Source organism: Rhinolophus sinicus, linkage group LG10, assembly GCF_036562045.2.
Source record: "Rhinolophus sinicus isolate RSC01 linkage group LG10, ASM3656204v1, whole genome shotgun sequence".
NCBI lineage: Eukaryota > Metazoa > Chordata > Mammalia > Chiroptera > Rhinolophidae > Rhinolophus > Rhinolophus sinicus.
Genome location: NC_133759.1, coordinates 31,642,952 through 31,663,146, shown reverse-complemented (window position 1 = coordinate 31,663,146; position 20,195 = coordinate 31,642,952). Strand labels below are relative to the sequence as shown.

The following is a 20,195-nucleotide window of genomic DNA, read 5'->3' as shown; positions in this document are numbered from 1 at the left end:
ATTTGGTCATTTCTTTAAAGTCTAAGATTCTTGAAAGCACACCCACCCAGCCCTGCTACATATACACTGGCACAGGCAGAAGATAGCATGTGGCACACACACCTAACTCTAGCTGTCCTGTGGGTTTATTGTCGCTCCGCATGTATACAAATGGAAGTAGAGAAGCCAGCAATGTCATAAAGGAGAGCTACTGGAAATAGTGTCCCAAGATCTTAGGCAAAGGAGTAATTTCAGGGAACTATTTATAGGTTTTCAAAGGAAAGTTCTATTGATTTGGGTCTGTTTTAGATTCTATAGATCCCATGCTCTTCAACAACTCTGTATTCAACCTTCAGGGCCTTGCTTTGCCCTTGGAATTGTGCTGCAAAGAACCAGCCCCCATGAAATCCAGGAGTTTCACCCCATGTGGTTCCCAGGTCTGCATCCTGACTCATGTGGCCTCCCTGACACAGAAGAATTGCCCTCTCAGCTTTGATCTCCCCTTCTTTCTCATTTTTTCTGATCTTTCCAAACTGGCAGGTACCACCTTTAATGGTTCTTGCCACCACTTCCCCAGTCCCAGCTTCTCAGCCCCTTCAGTGTCAAACCAGTGGACCCCTGGGGTGTCAAGAGTGAGTCTGGAGCAAGGAATGAAAAGAGGAGGCAAATGTTCAGATAAATGCCGAGAGGGAGACAGCCCATCATCAGTGTCTCCCACCAAGCCCTTCCTCCTGTGGGCCTTCAGGCTGAGGTCTCAGAAGAAGGTCGCTAGGTGTTTTGTTTTGAACTTTCTATTAAAGAAAACATACTAGGCTCTTTGACATCACTCTCCTCCAAAATTAACTCAGCTTTCTCATTAATGTCTTGCTGCTCAAGCAGTACAATCTAATGTAAAACATAAACTGTAATGCAAACTATTCGTAAAAATTAGCATGTCTTATTTAAGTTGGTCTGTAAGTTTGATCTGCCCAGTCATTTTGTTGAATCCATCTGGCAACATGAAAGGAACATGGCAGAGGGATGAGAAATGAAGCAAAGAGAGCTTCTTGGCATGGAGATAGGCAGAGCAGAGAGGTTAAAAAAGAAAAAAGTGTTTTGTTGCAGTAGTGCCACCTCTGAGCCCTCCAGAGTCAAAAAATCCTATTGACTCAGAAATTAATAAAGCCCAGGAGCTTTAGCCATGATGAACTTTCTGCCTCCTGAGAGACAAATCTTCAGGAGCCAGCAGTGAAATAAAGTTCAGGATCTTGCCTCTACTCTTCACCATTCTCCGTCTCTCCTCTGTGCCCCAGGAGGACTTCTTCTTTAGATGCACTCGCCAGGCTTTCCTGCTCATGGATTTGGGTTAGCTTTGACCAGTGGGAGGCACCAGCCAGAAGTCAAAGAGTGATTGGAGAGAGAAGTTGGGCACCCCAGCTCTCTGCCTGCCAGGCTGTGGTTTGGCAGTTACCGTGTTCTTCTATAGATGGTGCCCTGTCCTGCAGATACTACTCTTACTAAGTTCTAGTAACTTCTCCTCCCTACCCTTTTCAGTTAGACTCCCTTAACTGTTTTGAATTGTCCTTTTAGTAAACTCTTCTCAATCATCTCTTTTAAGTGTGCCATTTGTTTCCTGTCAAGACTCTCACCAATAGTCATTACAAACAGGTGAGGAGAAAGCTTTTGCACCTTCCACAGATGCCTAGTCTTTTGGTTCAACCTTCACCTTTCCCTTCGTGTACCAGGGTGACGTCTATTAGTTGCTCAAAATATTTTTGTTGAATTGTAATAGATTGAACCCTAAATCTTCAAGGAGGGATAAAGTTTAGGGGAAAGAAGAAATTGGATTGATATATATGACACCAGATTTTTGCTTTAAAAAGCAACTCTGTGAACATAAATGTTTATGCATCCATATATTCCAATGATAAATACTGAAACCTTACTTGGGTTCATATGAATAAGCAGGCTACATATGAGGGAGTGTTGGGGAAGTGGTTTGGCGTAAGAACTTGAACTTGAGGTAGTTTGATGGATAAGGAGATGTTCGGGAGAATCTTGAGCAGGACATTGAAGCAATCAGGCAGATGCTTTAGGGAAATACATCTGGAAGTTTTTGGTGAAAGGCACTGATGATGGTGAAGGGACTTTGAAAGATGAAGCAAGATAAGACTAAAGTCCACTGAAATAGTTCTGGGGACAGGTAACAAGAGGCTAAATTAGAAAGGCAGCAATAAGAAAAGGCATTGTGGAAAGAGAGTCAAAAAGCCTTGGCCTATGATACAGAGAAGATGGAAAGCAAAGAAGAATGATGACTCTAGTGGGACTCAAATCTTCTGTGCCTGACTGACAAAGCATGGTTGACAAAACGTGGAAATAGGGAACCCAAGAGGAGCTGCTGGACAAAATGATGAATTTGTCTGTGGACATGTTGGAGGTACTTTCAGATATCCTAGTGGAGAAGGCACTTGTAAATGTGAACCTAGGTCTCAGGAGAGAGGTGGAAGCTGCACCTATATGGCTCTGGATGAGATGGCCAAAGAGAAGATTATAGAAAGAGAAGGGGCCTGGGGACAGAAAATTATAGAGGACCTACATTTGGCAGCAAGGGAAAGAGGGGCAAGCAGTAAGAGATGCCAGAGGAAAAAGTCCAGGAGGAGCCAGTAACTCAAATGATCAGGAGAAAAAGGTTAAGATCAGGGGTGATAATCCCATATGCTGTAGAGAAGTCAGAGGGTGAAGAATGAAACCCGTGAGTGGGTTACATGAGTAAGTACACACCATCTTCAAAAGAGCAATTTCAGCAGAATGAGACAGAAGAAACCCAAGAGTTCGGGTGTGAACAGAAGGTAAGGAAGTAAATACAGTGGGTACAACTATTCATTCAACAAGGTTGACAGTGACAGGAAGACAAGAAGGAGAAAGGAGGATGACAACTTGAGGACTAAAAGAGGGGAGGTTTTAGCCTAGAATCTGACCATAAGCAGAAGAGAAGGCCCAGTTGAGGGAAAAAGATGCACGATGCTAAAAAGAGCCCAAGTAATGATTTTACACTTTTTTTGGTCACCTGGATCACTTAGGAATCTGATACAAGATCTATATTCTCTCTGGAAGATGCACACGCCCAATTTTGTACACTATTTCAGGAGGTCAAGGGCACCCCTGAGGACAGTACTTGTTCCTCCTGTGAATCCTTGAGTCTTGAGAAGTCCAGGGCAACTTTCGCCTGGCAGTTTTGGAGGAGGTAGGCACAGGTGACACAGATGACAGAGGGAGAGATTGGGTTCAATATGTTCGGCACAAGGCACAGCAGCTACAAATAAAACTAGAGGCTAGAATTGTACACACAAAATACAAAGTTATAGACAGCATCGAAGAGACAGACACCAGAAGGTATTTGGAAAGAAAATGGCCAAAGAATTAAATGTTTCTTTTGAAAGTTATTTCTTTTCCAGAGGCACAAAAATGTTCCTCATGAAGTGAATTTTTGCAGAGACAAGTTGTAAGCAGCTTACATGTCCTACAATAAGATAATAGCTGTGTAAATCACAGTATCTTGTTTAAGTACATTATGATAAAGCCATTTTAAATGATAATATAATAATTGGAAATAACATGGGGACATGTTTATGACCTAGTGTTAAGTGGAAAAAAAAAAGAATTTAAAGCAAAGCTACCTTATAATTACAATTATTTAAAATGATTAAAACATTTGTCTATATATAATAATACAATAACTAGAAAGGAAAATAAAAATAAAATATAACTTACAAGGCTAGTGGAATCCTTTGGGACAAGGCTCATCCTCAGAGGTACCCTTGACCTTCCAAAATTGTGTGTAGAATTGGGTGTGTGCATTTTCCACTAGGAGGAAACAGATCTAATATCAGATTCTCATTCAGATCAGATTCACATGACCAAAAAAAAAATATATTTTTCTTATTATTCTTAGATGCCCATTTTTATTACTTGTAATTTTTAAAAATTAAAGATGATATTGTTTCCCTTTATCTCTGATTTTATAGTCCAAATTTTAATAATATAACATGTAATAATAGTATAAGCTAAATATGGCTTCTCCCAGGTTAACCTTCAAGCCTAAAGAAAAGATCACCTATTAAAGATTCTCTCAGGCAACCTTTTCTAACTTTGACACGATTAAGCATCCTATGTCCACATTGTGTCACAGTATAAGTTTTAAATATTTTATATCCCAGGTTAAATACTGACAGGCTCTGGTATAGACCACTGAGAAATAAGAATGAGCCCTGGATTGAAGAAGGGAATGCTTTGCAATTTCCAAGAAATGAACCAGGGGTCTTTTCCATCTAGTCTAGTTTCCTATTTCTTTGCCCCCCTGTGGAGTTTTGAGGACATAGAAAAGCACAAGAATTTAACCTATCACTTAAGAAATGATCCAAACAGTATCTCCACCTATAAGGCTCATTGTATATGTTCAAATTGTATACAAATGTAAAAAATAAAAAAAGAGCTACCCCAGCAGGTGATATTGCAAAGACTGACTGCAGATTGACTACAGAGAGAGCAGGCAACTGCAGAGGTTGGTTCACAGTGACTTCTCTTAGAAAACATCCAGGAGGGTCCCAAATGGGTCATATGTCACAGGTGGGGAAGGGAACCAAGGAGTGGACTCATTTCATGTGAGAAACTAAAAAGTAAAAATGGCCAACGACAAATGCTCATCATTCCTTCCAGTCTCTTCTGGAAAACAGTCCCATGTTCTGTGGACTTGGAGGCATGGAGGGAGCATTTTGTATTCTTACGCCACAAGGTTTTGCAAAACTGCTCCACAGCTCTGCTTAATGATGAGACAGGCGTCCTGGGCTGAAGGGGAGAGCCACAGACAGGCACCTGTTCTCCCGCTGCCCGCTGACAAGATTGGAGTGCATACCAGAACCACAGGCTTTCATAAATAAATGTTTCATATCAGAAAATGAAAACATGGCAGCTCTGCAAGCTCACCATTCAGGACACCAGGCGTCAGTAGCCACCTCCACAAACTGGCATTTTTCAGTCATTTTCTTGCTTTTATTTCTCAATTTATTCCCATCTTTCACTGTCTCCCTGTTGCTTTTTAAAATAAACCTAACCTTTCGCTCTATTCTCATTCCACTAATGCTAACTTTAAAGAGCACAGAGAATTCTTGGTAGAAGGCTACCTCCTGAAGATAGATATTTTATCTCTAGCTCCATCAGGGAGACTTTAGAAACCATCACTTGCCAGGAAAAAAAAACATTTTTTTTTTTAGCTGCCATGTACTTTAGACTGTCCATGGCTGTCTAGTCAAGTGAGAAAATATTTTTGTTATGAGCAATAGGAACTACAGAAAGGGGTAGGTGGCAAGGATCATTGGTTTATTTCCTTATTCAGCAGGTAATTTTTCAGTTCATACCCTTCCCCAAAGCTATATCAGAATCTTCTGAGCTAGAAGAAACTCTGGTTGGCAGACACTGGGGCAGGGGGCAGGGGGCATCCCCACGAGCAAAGTGGAAACCCAAGAGGCCTTCCTGCAGAAAGAGTAAAATTTCTATCAGGCATATTGTATGTCTACACAGCACTACCAAGAACAGGCAGCCCAATACCAACCTTCTAACATTGATTTTCAGGTTGTTCCACCGTCCTCAAGATGTCATCTCCTCCATCCCTCAGAGAAATCTAGCTGCTCCCTTTCCCTAACTGGCATCCAATTCCACATGCAATTGGTCACCAAATTCTATTCACTTTCTATCTTTAACAGCTTCAATCACATTCCCCTCCTCCGCATCATCTCTGCCCCACCCCAGTTTGTTAAGCCTAAGGGCATGATTCCAAGCCTGATAAAGAGTTGATAGATAGAAGTAAATGGCATAGCAGGGCAAGGGTGAAGGTGAGGCAAGAGAGGCACATAGGGTGCAACTTTTAAGGAGGCACTCCCTCTCAAGATCATGCAAGTACAGGGTCAGCTGAGAATGTGTCCCTTCTGGAGTTTACATCCTAGTCACCTCTCTTGCCTGACCCTAGTCCCAGCCCCATTATTTTTCTTTTAAATCTCTGTTTCATCCAGACATTGCATGCAGTTCTCCCGATACCACACATACTCATCCAGTTGATACATCTGGGCTCAGCTGCTGCCACTCGGTGCCTGTATGCTTGGAGGGTTTTGCCAATACCTGGGGAGGATAAGAGGAACAATTATGTCTCTTGAGTTGTCATTTTTCTTTATGGTGGTTTTCCCCACTGGTCTTTATATTACCTTATTTCATCCTCCGGTTTTATATCAAGACACCAGCATGTTTCTGTCATCACAGGATACCCTTGACACTCAGGTAAGGTAACCAGCACATGGACAGTGGTCAACTGCAGTATCGAGAAGCGCAGGTAGAGAGAGGAGTGTGGTGATCCATGATGAAGGGCCTCATAATCAGAAGGAAGGTGAGCCCTAGACATTCGTTATTAATAAAGTATCAACACCTGCCAATGATTTACATTGTAGATAAGTTTGAGCAGAATCAAGGTTATGTCTATAACAATATTCTCACGTTCTCTAGAATTCTCTATAGTTCAAAAATGCTTTCTTCAGTAGGGAAGAGGTGGCTTTACACCTGGACTTCCCAGCACTGTTTTTACCTTTTAAACATGATGTGTGCATGCACAAGGTGCCATTATCTTCTAAATGTGCCGCGTCAGGACAGAAAGGCTGAGAGTGGTGGCTCTGCGTGTTTGATCTTCTTTGATCTTCATAAACCCAGGAGACCCCTAGGTGTATGATTTCTTCAAACACTGTCTCTCAAGTACCTCTCAACGGTTCCTCTTGAAGTCTTCCAGGAATTATCTGCATATATTTCGACCTCTCTCTGGTTGGATGCATCCTGGAGAGCTCAAACTTCCTTCTTGTTCACAAACGCATGTAGGGGCTCCCTACCAAAGCTAACACGTCATCAGTTCTTGATTAAAAGGATCATTTCTATTGTCTTCCTCTTTTTTCCCCAGTGGATTGGCTTTTACCTTCCAGTTGAAATCTATCTCAGAAGATACTGTATTTTACTGGTCCTTTTAGGTCACTTCCAGTCATCCTCGGTAACACATTCAACCACTGTGTGTGTGTGTTGAACACACACACACACACTTCAATTGCCCTTTTCTTACCTTTTACAACTGCTTTGCTCACAGATATGTTCATTCAAGGCCATTCTTCTCTCCTAAATTACTGTAATTGCCTCCTAGCTAGCCTGCCTACCTCCAGGATAAGTCCCTTCCATTCTTTATAGGAACAAAATATACCCACGAGACGTCTCAACACGAGTATGTTAGTGACAGACTTCCAAGTCCTCTTGGATGTATAAAGGTACAACAGAGTCTTTGGAGCCATTTAGACTTGGGTTTAAACCAGATCCATCCCTCTATGTCCTGTGTGACCTTCATCACCTTAGGGCATTGGGATCTTCTTCCATGAAAAGGAATAACAATCTCTACCTCCTAGAGTTTTTATGAAAATGAGATAGTCTGATGCCTGTAAAGCACTTAGTGCAGTGTCTGACAGAGTCGAGTTTTAACAAAGGTTGCTTCTCTCTTCTTCCCTTTGTTAACTGTTATAAGGGCATCTGAGGGGTAGGAAAGTACGGTGCCATTTTTCTTCACATGACCTTTCCTTTTGAAACACTGTTAGTACTAGCACTTTATCACTTGGTACTCCCTTATTGAAAACATCTGGGTATTCTGAAAATAGAATTTGAATCCTGCTTAAATTTATTTTCAATATAGTCCTATGGAATGTTGAGAAACAAAAGGGGCGGGATCAGTGATAAAAAAATAGCTATGAAAGAAGAGAAGAGGTTGTAAGTAAATTACTATTAGCCTGCTGCTTTTTCTCTTCCAGTAACTTTGATTCTATTGTAGGGTTACACTGTAAGACATGGGTGACATTTTTCCTATCGACTTTACTCTTGTAGGCTGAACAGAGCACATGGCACCTTTTTTCTCTGTCCTTCCAGAAGTAACTTCTTACCTTTATAAATCCAATGAGACATTCCATTTATTTACTATAATGAAATTTTGCCAACTAGTATACAAGTAGCATTTCCCATCCACAAGATCATAAGAGAAAATAGAACCTTTCTGTCGTAAGTAAGCCAGTGAGTGGATTCTGCTGACCCCCAAAGAGGAATGAAAGACGCAACATGAACATTTCTTTTTTTCCCTACAACTTCTTTCATTTTAATCCCTCCCCTCCATGCCCCCAAGCTTAGGCATTTTTTGAGAGAGGTGTTAGCTGGGTTAACATTTATTTTAATGGTAATGATGTTGGAAAACTAGAAGAAATGTTCCTTCCCTTTTTAGCACCCTTGAGGCTTAAACATGTTATTGTTGTTAAAAAGTATTGGAGAGTCAACTTTTATTTAGGTGATGATGTTATTGGGGGTCATAAAAAAACTTTTAAAGTTCAAGGACAATGACTATTTGGTGGCAAGACAGAGGTTTCCCTGCTCCACTTCCCACTCACAATGCTGTAACATTCAGGCGTCTTCTCTGTTACAGGCAGCAGTCCTTACATGAATGGGAACCAAAAGCTGAATGCCTTTCACAGAGCTGCTTCTTGCAGAAAATTTATTATAACTGCTTCAACACATCTCTCTGCAACTGTCACTCATGAAAATATGACAGTGGCTTTCTTAGATAAACCGCATCTTTAACACAGAATTTGGTTTTAAGGGATATTACTTCTGGCTCAGAAATGGAATTGTCCTGCCCAGGGAGCACAAAGTCTCTTCTTAGTGAATTATGATATTCTTCCTTTGCTGTCTGGTGATGTGGGTCAGCTGCAGGTGGTCTTTCTGACCTATATGTCAACCTTAAGTTCCCTTTCAGTCAGGGAGAAGAGAGGGCTTTGGGGGGCAATGGGACTGAACAATACAGAAATGGCCTCAACCAAATTCATAACTAGTTTTTCAGGTTAATTAATTTCTTCTCTAACTTTCCTTATTGGCAGGGTATATAATATGCTGCTTTTTTTTCCATCTCCTGCCACATCTCTCTCATGACTGATCACAAGTCCTACGAGATGCATTCACTTTAAATCCACCCATTCTCCTATTCTCTCTTCCAGGTAGCTATAGATTTCACTGCCTCAAACGGGGATCCCAGGAACAGCTGTTCCCTGCATTACATCCACCCGTACCAACCCAACGAGTACCTGAAGGCCTTGGTGGCTGTGGGGGAGATTTGCCAAGACTATGACAGGTACGAGACTTTGCGTGGGCTCAGGCCTTACTGTCTCTACATGGGTTCCAGTCATGCCTGGCTAATCCTTGGCAGGAGAATGGAAATTAAGTCTAGCAATTCATCATGCAGAGGCTTGTGCAGGAACAGAATGAAACCTTGCCCCACACGTTTTAACCTCTCCTCACCTAGAGAAACTGAGTTCACTTTAGTCACACACACGCACACACACACAAAAAATCCTTTTTCAGCTTTCTTCTCTTAATTGAATTAAGACCACTAGATAGCAGTTTTGGTTCCAAAAGTTTGAGTATGTGCCTTGCTGCTCAAAGTTTGGTCCATAAACTAGCAGCATAGCATCACCTGGGAACTTAGAATCTCAAGCCCCATTTCAGACCTACTGAATCAGAGTCTGCATTTTAATAAGATTTCCAGATGGTTTGTGTACACTTTAGAGTTTGAGAATCACTGGCTTATTGGACATTATTGTAACTAATCCTCGTATTAACCCTTATGTAGTAGCTATTACTTAACAGAAAAGGAAAACGATGCAGGGAGGTTATGTGATCTGTGTAGTCACACAGCCAGAGGCAGGACTTGAATCCAGATCTATCTCATTCCATAGCTTAAGCTCATAATCACTGTATTTCACTGACCTCAAAAGCTATTGGTCACTTTAGCAAAGGGTATGTGTCTGCCCATGTGTGTGCCCATGCAAGTGTGTGTGTAGAAAACACAACGTTGAGATCAGATCAGTATTATATATTTTTTTAACTTGATGGGAAATATTGACCTTTCCCACTAAGAGAATTCCCTGTAAGAAGGGATTTACATAAATTACAGTAAACTGAATTTATTCTGTGTTTCCCATATTTTCAGATTGAGGGGAAGTTGTTCATATATTTGTTCAAGAAGGCTTTTTGAGGTAGAACCACTGTAAATATAAATATGGGTAAATCGCAGTTGACTCCCTGGTGTGATTATGAAACAGGCCTAGTTGGTAATGAGCAGCAACTAATTAACTGACCTTTTCAACCAGGAAAATAAAGACAGAGACTCTGTCCTCCAGTTTCAGAGAAATTTTGGGGGGATACATGATTTCTGTTGTTTCAAGCCTCATAATTGGTGGTAAGCCTATTTTAAAAAAAGTAAAAACAACTCTTACCCCAGGCACCATAGAGAATGACACAACCTAGAGACCAGAGTGTGCAGAGAAATGAACAGGACAGGTCCCATTAGGGTCCTTCCTACTGGTGAGTCTCTGGATTCAGCGTGGATTTGCCAGTAATTCAGATGGGTGTGAGGGTAGTTGGGGAATGAATGGACTGGGCCAGTGAAATCAAAGAGCTTTAAACATTGCTGACACTTCCCCTCCTCTACATTTAGAACAGAGGGCAATAGCATTTTACACCACCTTGGCTAAGTGATACTTCTCACACATAACCTTGAGAATATTGACTGTAAAAATAACTCGAATTTCAGCTCTGATTTCCTTAGGCCCAACTACAGGAAGGACTCCTAAAGAGGTTTATCTCATAATGAGATTTCTACCAAAAAGAGGAGAGACAGACAAATTGCATTTCACTGTCAGAAACTTCTCCAAATATCCCCAAAACACCAAAACAGTAATTCTCATCTCTCTCTCTCTCAATCTCTCTCTCTCTCTCTCTCTCTCTCTCTCTCTCTCGCACGCACGCACACACACACGATTAATCTAGTGTAATAATGAGTATTTAAAAGATAAGAAGGAAAGGAGGAAATAACTTCAGAAAATTAATAACTTTTAAATTCTTGAAATGCTTATAAAAGAAATACAGTGGGTAAAAGCACTTAATACATGTGTCATGCAGTAGATGCTTAATAATAAAGTTGACTCTGATTCTGCAGGGGGGGAAGGCTGTACACTAATGAATCCCAGAGAGAAGATTGGTGGGTTGTCAGGAATTAAGATCCTGACACCCAGCACCCTCTCCAAGGTGCTGCAGCAGATTCCTGGATGGTCTGGAACAAGCTGCTAAACCTCTTTGTTTTCTGATTACCTCACATCCCAGATGTGGAGGCTATAATCAGAGTGACCTGTACTTCTTTCAGAGCTGTTCTCCCTTTATAATGTGAGCCAGGCAAAGTCTGGGGAGCGTTTTGTATTCCCTCAAAAATACAGATTCAGTGCAAAAATAAGATGCGACACCTTAGTGGTTACGTGAAAAATCATTGTAAATGCTTCTTTTAAAAACATTAATAGGATAATACTGAAGTTATCAGTCCCCACTGGCCAAGTAAATCAGGTTTTTCCAGCTCAGTAGATCATATATTTATAATATCAATACATATATATGTATATATATATATGGCAGCTCAGCATTAAAATAGACAAATACCTGAGGAAGAAAAGGGGGATTGAAAAGCCTGGGCGCTCTTTTAAAAGACTCCCTAAAAGAATGTAATGCAAGCTGCTTGTTTGAAAACTGACAAGGTGCTGCAGTTTCTCTTTTGTGTGGGTGGATAGACAATAGACAGGCAGAGTCAGGAAATTTCTAGTCGGGGCTTTGGAATTAATTTATTCTCGCATCAAAGTCAGTGAGGTTGATGCTCAAAAAGAAACACTTGAATAAAAACTGACAGAAGGCGTTGTTCCCCCTCCTGCAGCGACGTGGAGGTTTTGAATCCCCATGAGCCCTAGAAATTCCTCCCAGGCTCTGACAGCCAAGGGATTTCGTTCTGCCTTGTACAGCCATTGCTAACAGGTCATTATGAGGTGATCCCTGAAGTAGAACAGCTTGAGAGACGTGGGAAGCTCTTCTCAGGGTGGCCCTGAGGGGAAGCTCCCCTAAGATATCTGAAGCCCAGACGGCAGTCCTGCCAGCCTGTTCTGTCTCTGCACCACCACTCTTTCTCTCCCCTTTGACTTCCTGAGCTTGTGCATGCACGTGCACGTGCTTGCACACACACACACACACACACACACACACACACGCACGCACCCATGCGCGCACACACTCATATATCCCCAGCTGGTTGTAGAACCGCTCAGCTCCTGTAAACATCCTGGTAGTCTCTGGCTGCTCAAAGCCAAGGTTATATCTGTGCCTTGGGCCCACAGAGATATGCCTCTGACCACCTGCAATGTCCTCTAATAAAAAGGCTCTTCTATCTGCAATCAAGAGACGATACAGTTAATGCATACATTGCTTGGAAGTACAGACTGTCATTTTATAGATGTGCCTGCCCCAGAATGAGACGAGGATGTCAGAAATTGAGGCAGGTGGCTTCCTCCATGGTGTGCACAATACAGTACTAAGAGGCAAGGTTAGAGCTGAAGCCCCATCTGACAGGTATTTTCGAGGGCAGAGGATTGGGGTAGAAATCAGAAGTCCCGTTCATACCACGGTGCTACCTTTTCCACCCTAACAAAACCAGTCAATGGTTCGAAACCTTGGCTTCATACTGGAACTACTTAGGAAGCTTTAAAATATGCTGATGCCTGACCCCCACTCCAGGGACTCTGCTTTAATTAGGCTGGTCTACATCCTGGGGAATCAGGAATTTTAATTCTAATGAATATCCAGGGTTGAGAGCCAGAGTTCAATCAGGAGAGATGGATCCGATGGAATGGCTAAGGACCTGTGTAGTACCTAGGAGGTGCTGTGAAGACAGAGAAATTAATAAAGCACAGTTTTCCCTCAGGTGGTTCACAGTCTCACGGGAGAGAAAGGCATGTAAATAAATCACAGCCCAGCATGGCCAGGGCTGCTTTGCTCTGTGTAAGAATGGGGGACCACATGAGGAGGACAGGATTAACTCTTTCCTTTGTGGGAAGAGAGCTTGTCAGGGAGGACCTCCTGGTTGGTAAATTCTGCTAATTCTGTCCTTCGTTGTTTTTAGAACATGGATGGACTTATCCTTGTTTTCCTGAGTCATTAGACCAGACCAGCCTGCTAGGAAGGGCAGAGTCAACAGGGGTGATAGAAAGAACATAGGGTCCTGGTGACAGGTGGACCTGAGTTTAAACCCCAGCTCTGCTACCTCTATTCTCTTCAGGTTTACATTTCCTGGGTCTTGGTTTCCTTGATTGCAAATTGAAGATTTATCTAACTTCCCTTGCGGAGCAGTGTAAGGATTAGATATAAAGTGACTACTAGCTAGCACTGGTTCTGCCTGTTGTGAATGCTCGATAAATAATAGAGGTTATTATCTTTAAATTGAGGTGATTATCTTTTTAAAAAGTAAACTGTACACAACAGGGGAAAGAACTACTGTGTCAGATATAAAGGTCATTTTGGACAATGATCTTTAAAAAAAATTTTGGCTCATATACCCCTAAAAAGAATTTTATAAAAATGCATCACTTTCATGCATTTTTACATTAAAATCTAATGTTGTCCATCATGAGTTTAAATAGTTACAAAGAATGAAAATTCCAGTGTATTGTAAATGTGAACATCTAAAAATGAAATTCTTACACAACTTTTGTGATGCATCCAGGAGACTCTAAATGCCATAGCTATTTGATATCCATTATCATCCATTTAAAAAAATGCACGAACCAGCTTTTTATTTTGAGTTGAGAATTTTCATTGTTTTTTTCTTTTTCATGAACTCTTATTTCCATTTCCTTCCCCTACAGGATTTCATCATAATGTATCTTTAAATTTTGGGTTTGAAAAAAAAAAAAAGAAAGAAAAAAAAATTTTGGGTTTGAAATTCTTTTATTGATCACCGTATCACACATTTCTATAATAAAAATATGAATATAAAATTTAAATTTTCTAATTTCTAAAATTTCCTGGGATGAAAAGATTCAAAGTATTTTAAAAATATCTTCTAGTTGAGTTTTAATTACAATCGTTATTAGTGGAAAATTGATCAAAAGAGCATAAACATGTTAGAAATTTCAGTACCTAGTTATTGCCTATGAAAAATAAAAACTCTTAATGAAATAGATAGTGGGGTTTTTTTCTTATTAGTTTACATATCTGTAGATGAATGCTACCTATTTCTAGAATGGGGGAGTCTAGCATCAATTCTAACCCAATTTTTTGTTTTTATCAATGTAAATACTAAGACAACTTGTTATAAATAAGTATATAGTAATGGAAAGAGTTTGACTAGGAGTATTATTCATTTCTTTCAGTTCTAAGTCATTTATAAAAAACCATCTAATGGTCTGTTATCAAAATGTATTTTTAATGATCTACCAGCTGACATTAGAACTTCTTACAATTTTTGTAAAGCAAAAATTGGCAACTACCTGACTTGCAAAAGGATTTGTTTCATAGTGAGCCATTCAGGTTTAGAATTGTCCCTTTATTTTCTGCTGGTGAGTTTTCACACCCTGGAGCAATGCATCACTGTGGTTAATATTCAGAATGTATAAAGAAGAAGAATAATTGTGAAACGGAAGGTGTGAGTGGAGAATAGGTCTCTCCATCACAGATATTCCCAGAAAGTCAATTTCAGCAAAGAATACATAAGGAAGTAGAGAAACTGAATACTGTTTTCCTTAAAAAAGGAAAAAAAAAAAGCCATATCCACGGAAGGGCTTTGTATTTCCACATTTCCATGTACCCCAGGTTTCAGACTACTGTTTTAGAGAACAATCTTTATTAAACGTCTTGATGTTCAGAAACACCATTTTCCTCTGTGTTTATCTCCATTTCCTTGTGAATGCAGTAATGCATCTTTACTTTTATTATTCTCTTGCTTTATCTCAAAGCCTTCTGTAAGGGAGGGTAAAAATAGTGGTTGTAAATGAATCTTCCCTCAGGAGCTCATTTGACCATGGTCATTCCCTAAGAAGTTGAGGACAGTATGCTCATTAACACTGAATGCCATTGGATCTTTTGCTGTATTTTATACTATTTTATTCCAATAGTAAGAAATATTGCCTTTCCCAATGTGGTGATATCCCCCTGAATTTTCCAGATCGGCAGGTTCCACCAATTATTTCCCAATAGTTGCTAAATGGCCCCTTTACTTAGTGTGCTGAGTGGATCCAATCTCAAGTTCTTTGACGTGTTGGCTTACTGATACTTGCTTGTGTGCTCAACTTGCCTTTTCTTGCCTCTTACATAATGAGACTGCTCTCTGACTAGTTTTATTTTTAATTAGGAAGAGTGATGCTTAAATTCACTGTGCTTAGGCTTGAAATTTTTTCTTTAGTATGTTTATTAGCTAGAGTCTTTGTGGTGGCTAACTTCAGAGAACTGTTGCCATCCTGACGCATTAATTATTTCTCTTGTAGATGAGCCATTTTTCCTCCCTACTCTTCACACTCAGTTCCATGACAGTGTGTCATGCTCAGCAAACTTCAAATTCCCATGGCTGGCTTAGAAGGTATCAAGGAATGTCATTAGGACTGGGACACTGGTTTGGTGATTAGAAATGGATGGAATATTAGATTTCACCCCTCCTATAGTCATCAAAGAAGAAAATAAAGTAAAGGGTGTGGCACCTCCTAGGTTTCTCTGTTTTGACTTCTGAGCTGTCTCTGATTTGGAAACCAGGACCCAGCCTCCATCCAGGAAAGCTTTCTTCCAGACTTAACTAGACAGTACCTCTGAAATACCCCTCGCAGATTCCTTCCCACACTTGCTCACCCTTGTGGTTAAGGAGGCGTTGCTGAGGCAAAGTATGTCAGTATTTCCAAGGACCAGAAATATTTTTTCTCAAGGCTGTGGCTAATCCTTTATGAACTGTTGTGATTTTCTATTTATCAGCATGAATACATTTTCTAATACATGTTAGATGCAATCTACCACAAAGCCCATATCTACATAACAGTGAGGAAAAGGGGGAGCTGGTGATTTTTCTGGAGAATTTAGACTTTGATTTCAAAGAATTCTGGCTTCCTTGTGTCTCCCAACCCCTACTGCGAATTTGGTCAAAGTAGCTATGTTTTGGTGAAGTATTATCAAATCCATTATTGGCGATGAATGACCTCTAAATCAGTTAGCTGGTGATGGGTGAGAATCTGGCTTTGCTGCTTTGACTTCTCAGTCAGCCTGGGAGGGATTCCCTTTTGCTTACGGAGACATCAGGGACAGTGAGCTCTAATCTGAATTTTCTTTTCTCCTTGACTAGTTCTGCAAAGAACTGAGAAATATAGGAATTGTTCCAAGAACAAACCTCAGTTGTATTTTTAATGGAACAGAAAGTAAAAGGTAGATGGCGAGACAAGGCCATGTCATCTGACAAGAGCGACATTCCAAAGCCCCACTGCAACAATTCCAACAGCACAAAATGTGCTTGTTGTCTCGTCTTGTTTGTTGTCTCGTCAGGGAACCCTGTTGCTGGAAGTGGCAGAAGGAAATCACATTTAATGCTGTATGTAATCATTGAATTACAATGGTATAATAGAAAAGACATGGGCTTTGGAATCATACAATCCTCCCTAGGAAATACCTTGGGCTTTGTGAGACTTTCTTAGCCTTTCTGAGACTCAGTTTATTTATCTGTAAAATGGAAATAATAAGTAGGTGAAACTTCAGGGGTTGCTTGAGAATTAAATAAGAATGTACGTCACCTAGCATAGTGCCTGGCATATTGTATATGCCAATAAATGTAATTGTTCTCCTCCCCTTCCTCTCACTTAAGCGGTCAAGTTAGAATTAAGATACAACATATGTGAATGAATAAACAAAGAGCGAAACTTCAACATGCATAAGAGAAACCAAGCCAAAGGACATATATTTGACTCTCCTATGTTTTCACAAGAATTTTTCCTTCTTTTATACGCGTAGCCACATCTTAATGATTCAATTCATGGATTATCTAATAATTAAATATTTATTGAGCACACACTCTATGGTAAGTATCATCCTGAATGTAGTGGCAAAAGGCAATCTGGGGCAGGAAATCATAGAAGATATAAAGATATTAAAACAGCGTCCCTTTGAATTCAGGAGACAAGAAAAACACATGTAAATAATTTATCGCTGTTTATATGAGATAAAGTAGTGGATACAATGAGTCCTGTAGATAGAACCAAGCTCTGTCAATTAGCCAGCCTTTCAAGCCTTCCATTGCTTTTTAACATCCCCTTGGATTCAGGCTTATCTGGATTTGAACCCTGACTCTAACTAGCAGCATGATCTTGGACAAGTCATTTGACCTCCCAAAGCATTTTCCCACTTGTAAAATGGGAATAATAATCTCTCCCCACAAGGATTTTAAAAGATAATATATATGAAACATCCTAACACAATCAACCATAAGAGTTACCTTAATTCATGGTCATTTTTCAAAAGACACAATATTACGGTGGGGGAGGTGAGGCAGTCCTGAGGCCATTTAATTCCTTGGTATCAAATCTAGCAAACAGTTAAGGGAAGGAGTTGCAGATTAATGACTGTATGAACTCTGGGGATTATTTCTTGATTTTAATTAGCCAGGCTATTGCTATCCCCTATTACCGCAGATAATTAAGAAGCATGAGTCAGCACACCTCGTGAGGTAATGCAGGTTCATGTTTTTCTTCCTCATTAGATGATAAATGAAGCAACGTTTTTTGTTGTTGTTTTTTTAATTTCAGTGACAAAATGTTCCCAGCCTTTGGCTTTGGTGCCAGGATACCCCCAGAGTACACGGTGAGTGAGTAGATATGCTGTGCTGTTGCCAAAGAATAACTTGGGTTTCCTTCACAGGAGTCTCACTCTTTGGGGCCCTTGATATAGATGAGGTCCTCAGAGCCTGTCTTTTGCTGCAGCCCAGTCTCCTGGTATTCTGGATGGGTCTTCTGAAAGGTCTAAATGAAGAGCTGCATTGTTTAGTGCTCCATATTTAGCGGTCTTCTGGTCTCAGCCTGGCCCAGCAGGACTGAAGACACCTTGTTCCAGGCCATCCTCTTCTCATCCATGACATCTGCCTGGTCCCCTCTGGCATAACTTATCCTTCTTGCTGTTTTCTGAAGCCCTCATGCTCCCTGGATCCCCTGGCTCTGCCCTGCCTGTCAGCTAACTTATTCTTTCTGCTTCCCTCACATCGCCTCACTCTGTTCCCCCCAAAACCACTCAAATGCCCCTTTTCCATGCCTGATTTGCCCTCTACCCTAGACAGTCACTGATGGTCTCAGTAGCTCAGGTATCCCCAGCAAGTTAATGAGGTCACCACAATTTATTTATTTAGGATAAAATCTCAGAGTTTACCTTGAAAATGAGCCATAGGCACCTCTGTCTTAGTTTGCGCTCTCCTGGAAATAGACTTGGAGACAAGGATTTAGATGCAAGTCGTTTATTTGAGAGGGGGAGGAAACCTCAGTAAAGAATGGGGAAGTGGGAGGAAGTCAACACATGGTATCCTAACAAGTCAGTTACCACTGTGGACAGTGGAGCTTAATCCTGCTGGGGACCCTGGGAGATAACATGGACACACACAGACCCCCAGGGATATGAGAGTTGGGGGTATTGATACTCCATCTCCTGTCAGCCACTGAGGAAGAGCTGCTCCCAAGGGACATTAATTCCCCAACACTTTTAGCCTGTCACTTGGGAAGGCAAAGCAGGCTCTGGAGGCCCAAGGAAAACTACAGGTAAATAAACCAGGTAAGACAGTAGGAAGTCAGCTGACTTGCCTAGAAGTGCTAAGGGCCAGGGATATGGGCGAGGCATCAACTGGCATCTGCTCTGACCTCCCGCTAAGAAAAGAGGGAACTTTTCACACAGTGACCTATTTTCTAGCCCCCAGCAAAGTCAGGGATTGGAAAGAACCTTTGAGATGGAAGTCTCTGTAAAATCCCAAATGATCCACTAATGTCCAGATGCCAGGACACCCCTCTTGTTTTATCAGATTTTAGAAAGAAAGAAGTAAACATGTGATTTGACCTTGTGAGAGGTCCTGCCAGGTAGAGGAATCCGTGGTGGAAAATTGCAAGATATATTACTTTATGACTTTTCCAAAAGTAGAGTAGAGTCAATCTTACCTGAACATATGTGAAAATCCTGCTGTCCTGTAACTCCACGTACTATGTTAGAATGAGCCTTAAATGTCAACAGCTCAGCTGGAGCTGTTATAACCATCACCATGTTGAGCAGACATGGTGATCAGTCATCATTTTTGTATCACTGGATCCAAATAGAGCTCAGCCAAATCTAAGCCTTCAGTCTGTGGCTACTTCTTTATGGAAGCTATTTGGGGTTACATTTTTCTGAACTCTTTTCTCAGATGTTTTTTACATAGTCATTATTCTCCCCTCCTGCCAGCATTTATCTGATTCTAGAAAAATTTCCTGTCACCTCAACTCCACAGGAAACTTAGAATTCAGCCTCCATCTCAGATGGATTGTGTGACGGCTGAAAAGCGTTCCTGCTGCTTAACACATAATGAATGTAATGGGCATTTGTTTGCAAACTCTTAAACCCTAGTGCCTCCTTACTGGATTTAAAATTGTAATTCTCTGTTCTTCCTTTTTTAAATTTTAATTTGTGTCTAGGTCTCTCATGACTTCGCAATCAACTTTAATGAAGACAACCCGGAGTGTGCAGGTAAATCACAATGTAAAAGAAAATCAGCGTCTCACAGCACTTCAGTTTGCACCTTTCCCATCTTAGTTTCTCTTCTCGGATGCAGTGTATCAGTATATTATGATTATCCACAGCAGAGAAGCAGGCTGTCTGGATCCAAAAAGACCAAGCTCCTCCAAAGGCCACACAGAGCCATAGTGACAGAGCAGAAAAATAAGAGCTGGAAAAGACAGAATGCAAAAGAGGTCTTGAGCTTACCCAAAAAAATTAAAAAAGAAAAAGAAAAAACAAAGGAATGTTGATTCCAATTCTGGATTCCTCTGGCCAAAAACCATGGGGGGAAGTTTGCCTGATGGGCACTGACGATATTCCTCTTTCTGCTTTCCAAGTTTTCACCAACTATTTATTTTTTACAACTTCCTCGCTGTGAAGGTATAAGTGGGGGTGTAAGGGGAGGAGATGGAAATCATGTGACACTTTCAGGATGTTGGCAAAGGATACGGCCTCAGTGACTTCAAACAAGAAATTTCCTGGTTTTGTGCCAGAAAAAGCCTTTTCAAAGG

General features: G+C 40.8%; 1 protein-coding gene across 6 annotated transcripts in view; it reads left to right on the top strand.

Moving 5' to 3' along the window:
• Positions 1 to 20,195, top strand: part of CPNE4 (copine 4) — a 402,708-nt gene that overhangs the window by 371,325 nt on the left and 11,188 nt on the right. For all 6 annotated transcript variants that reach the window (XM_019725940.2, XM_019725942.2, XM_019725945.2 and 3 more), the window contains exons 11-13: positions 9,063 to 9,196; positions 17,706 to 17,760; positions 19,602 to 19,653. In XM_019725940.2, coding sequence (XP_019581499.1) covers positions 9,063 to 9,196; positions 17,706 to 17,760; positions 19,602 to 19,653 — 241 coding nt within the window. The remainder of the gene's footprint in view (positions 1 to 9,062; positions 9,197 to 17,705; positions 17,761 to 19,601; positions 19,654 to 20,195) is intronic.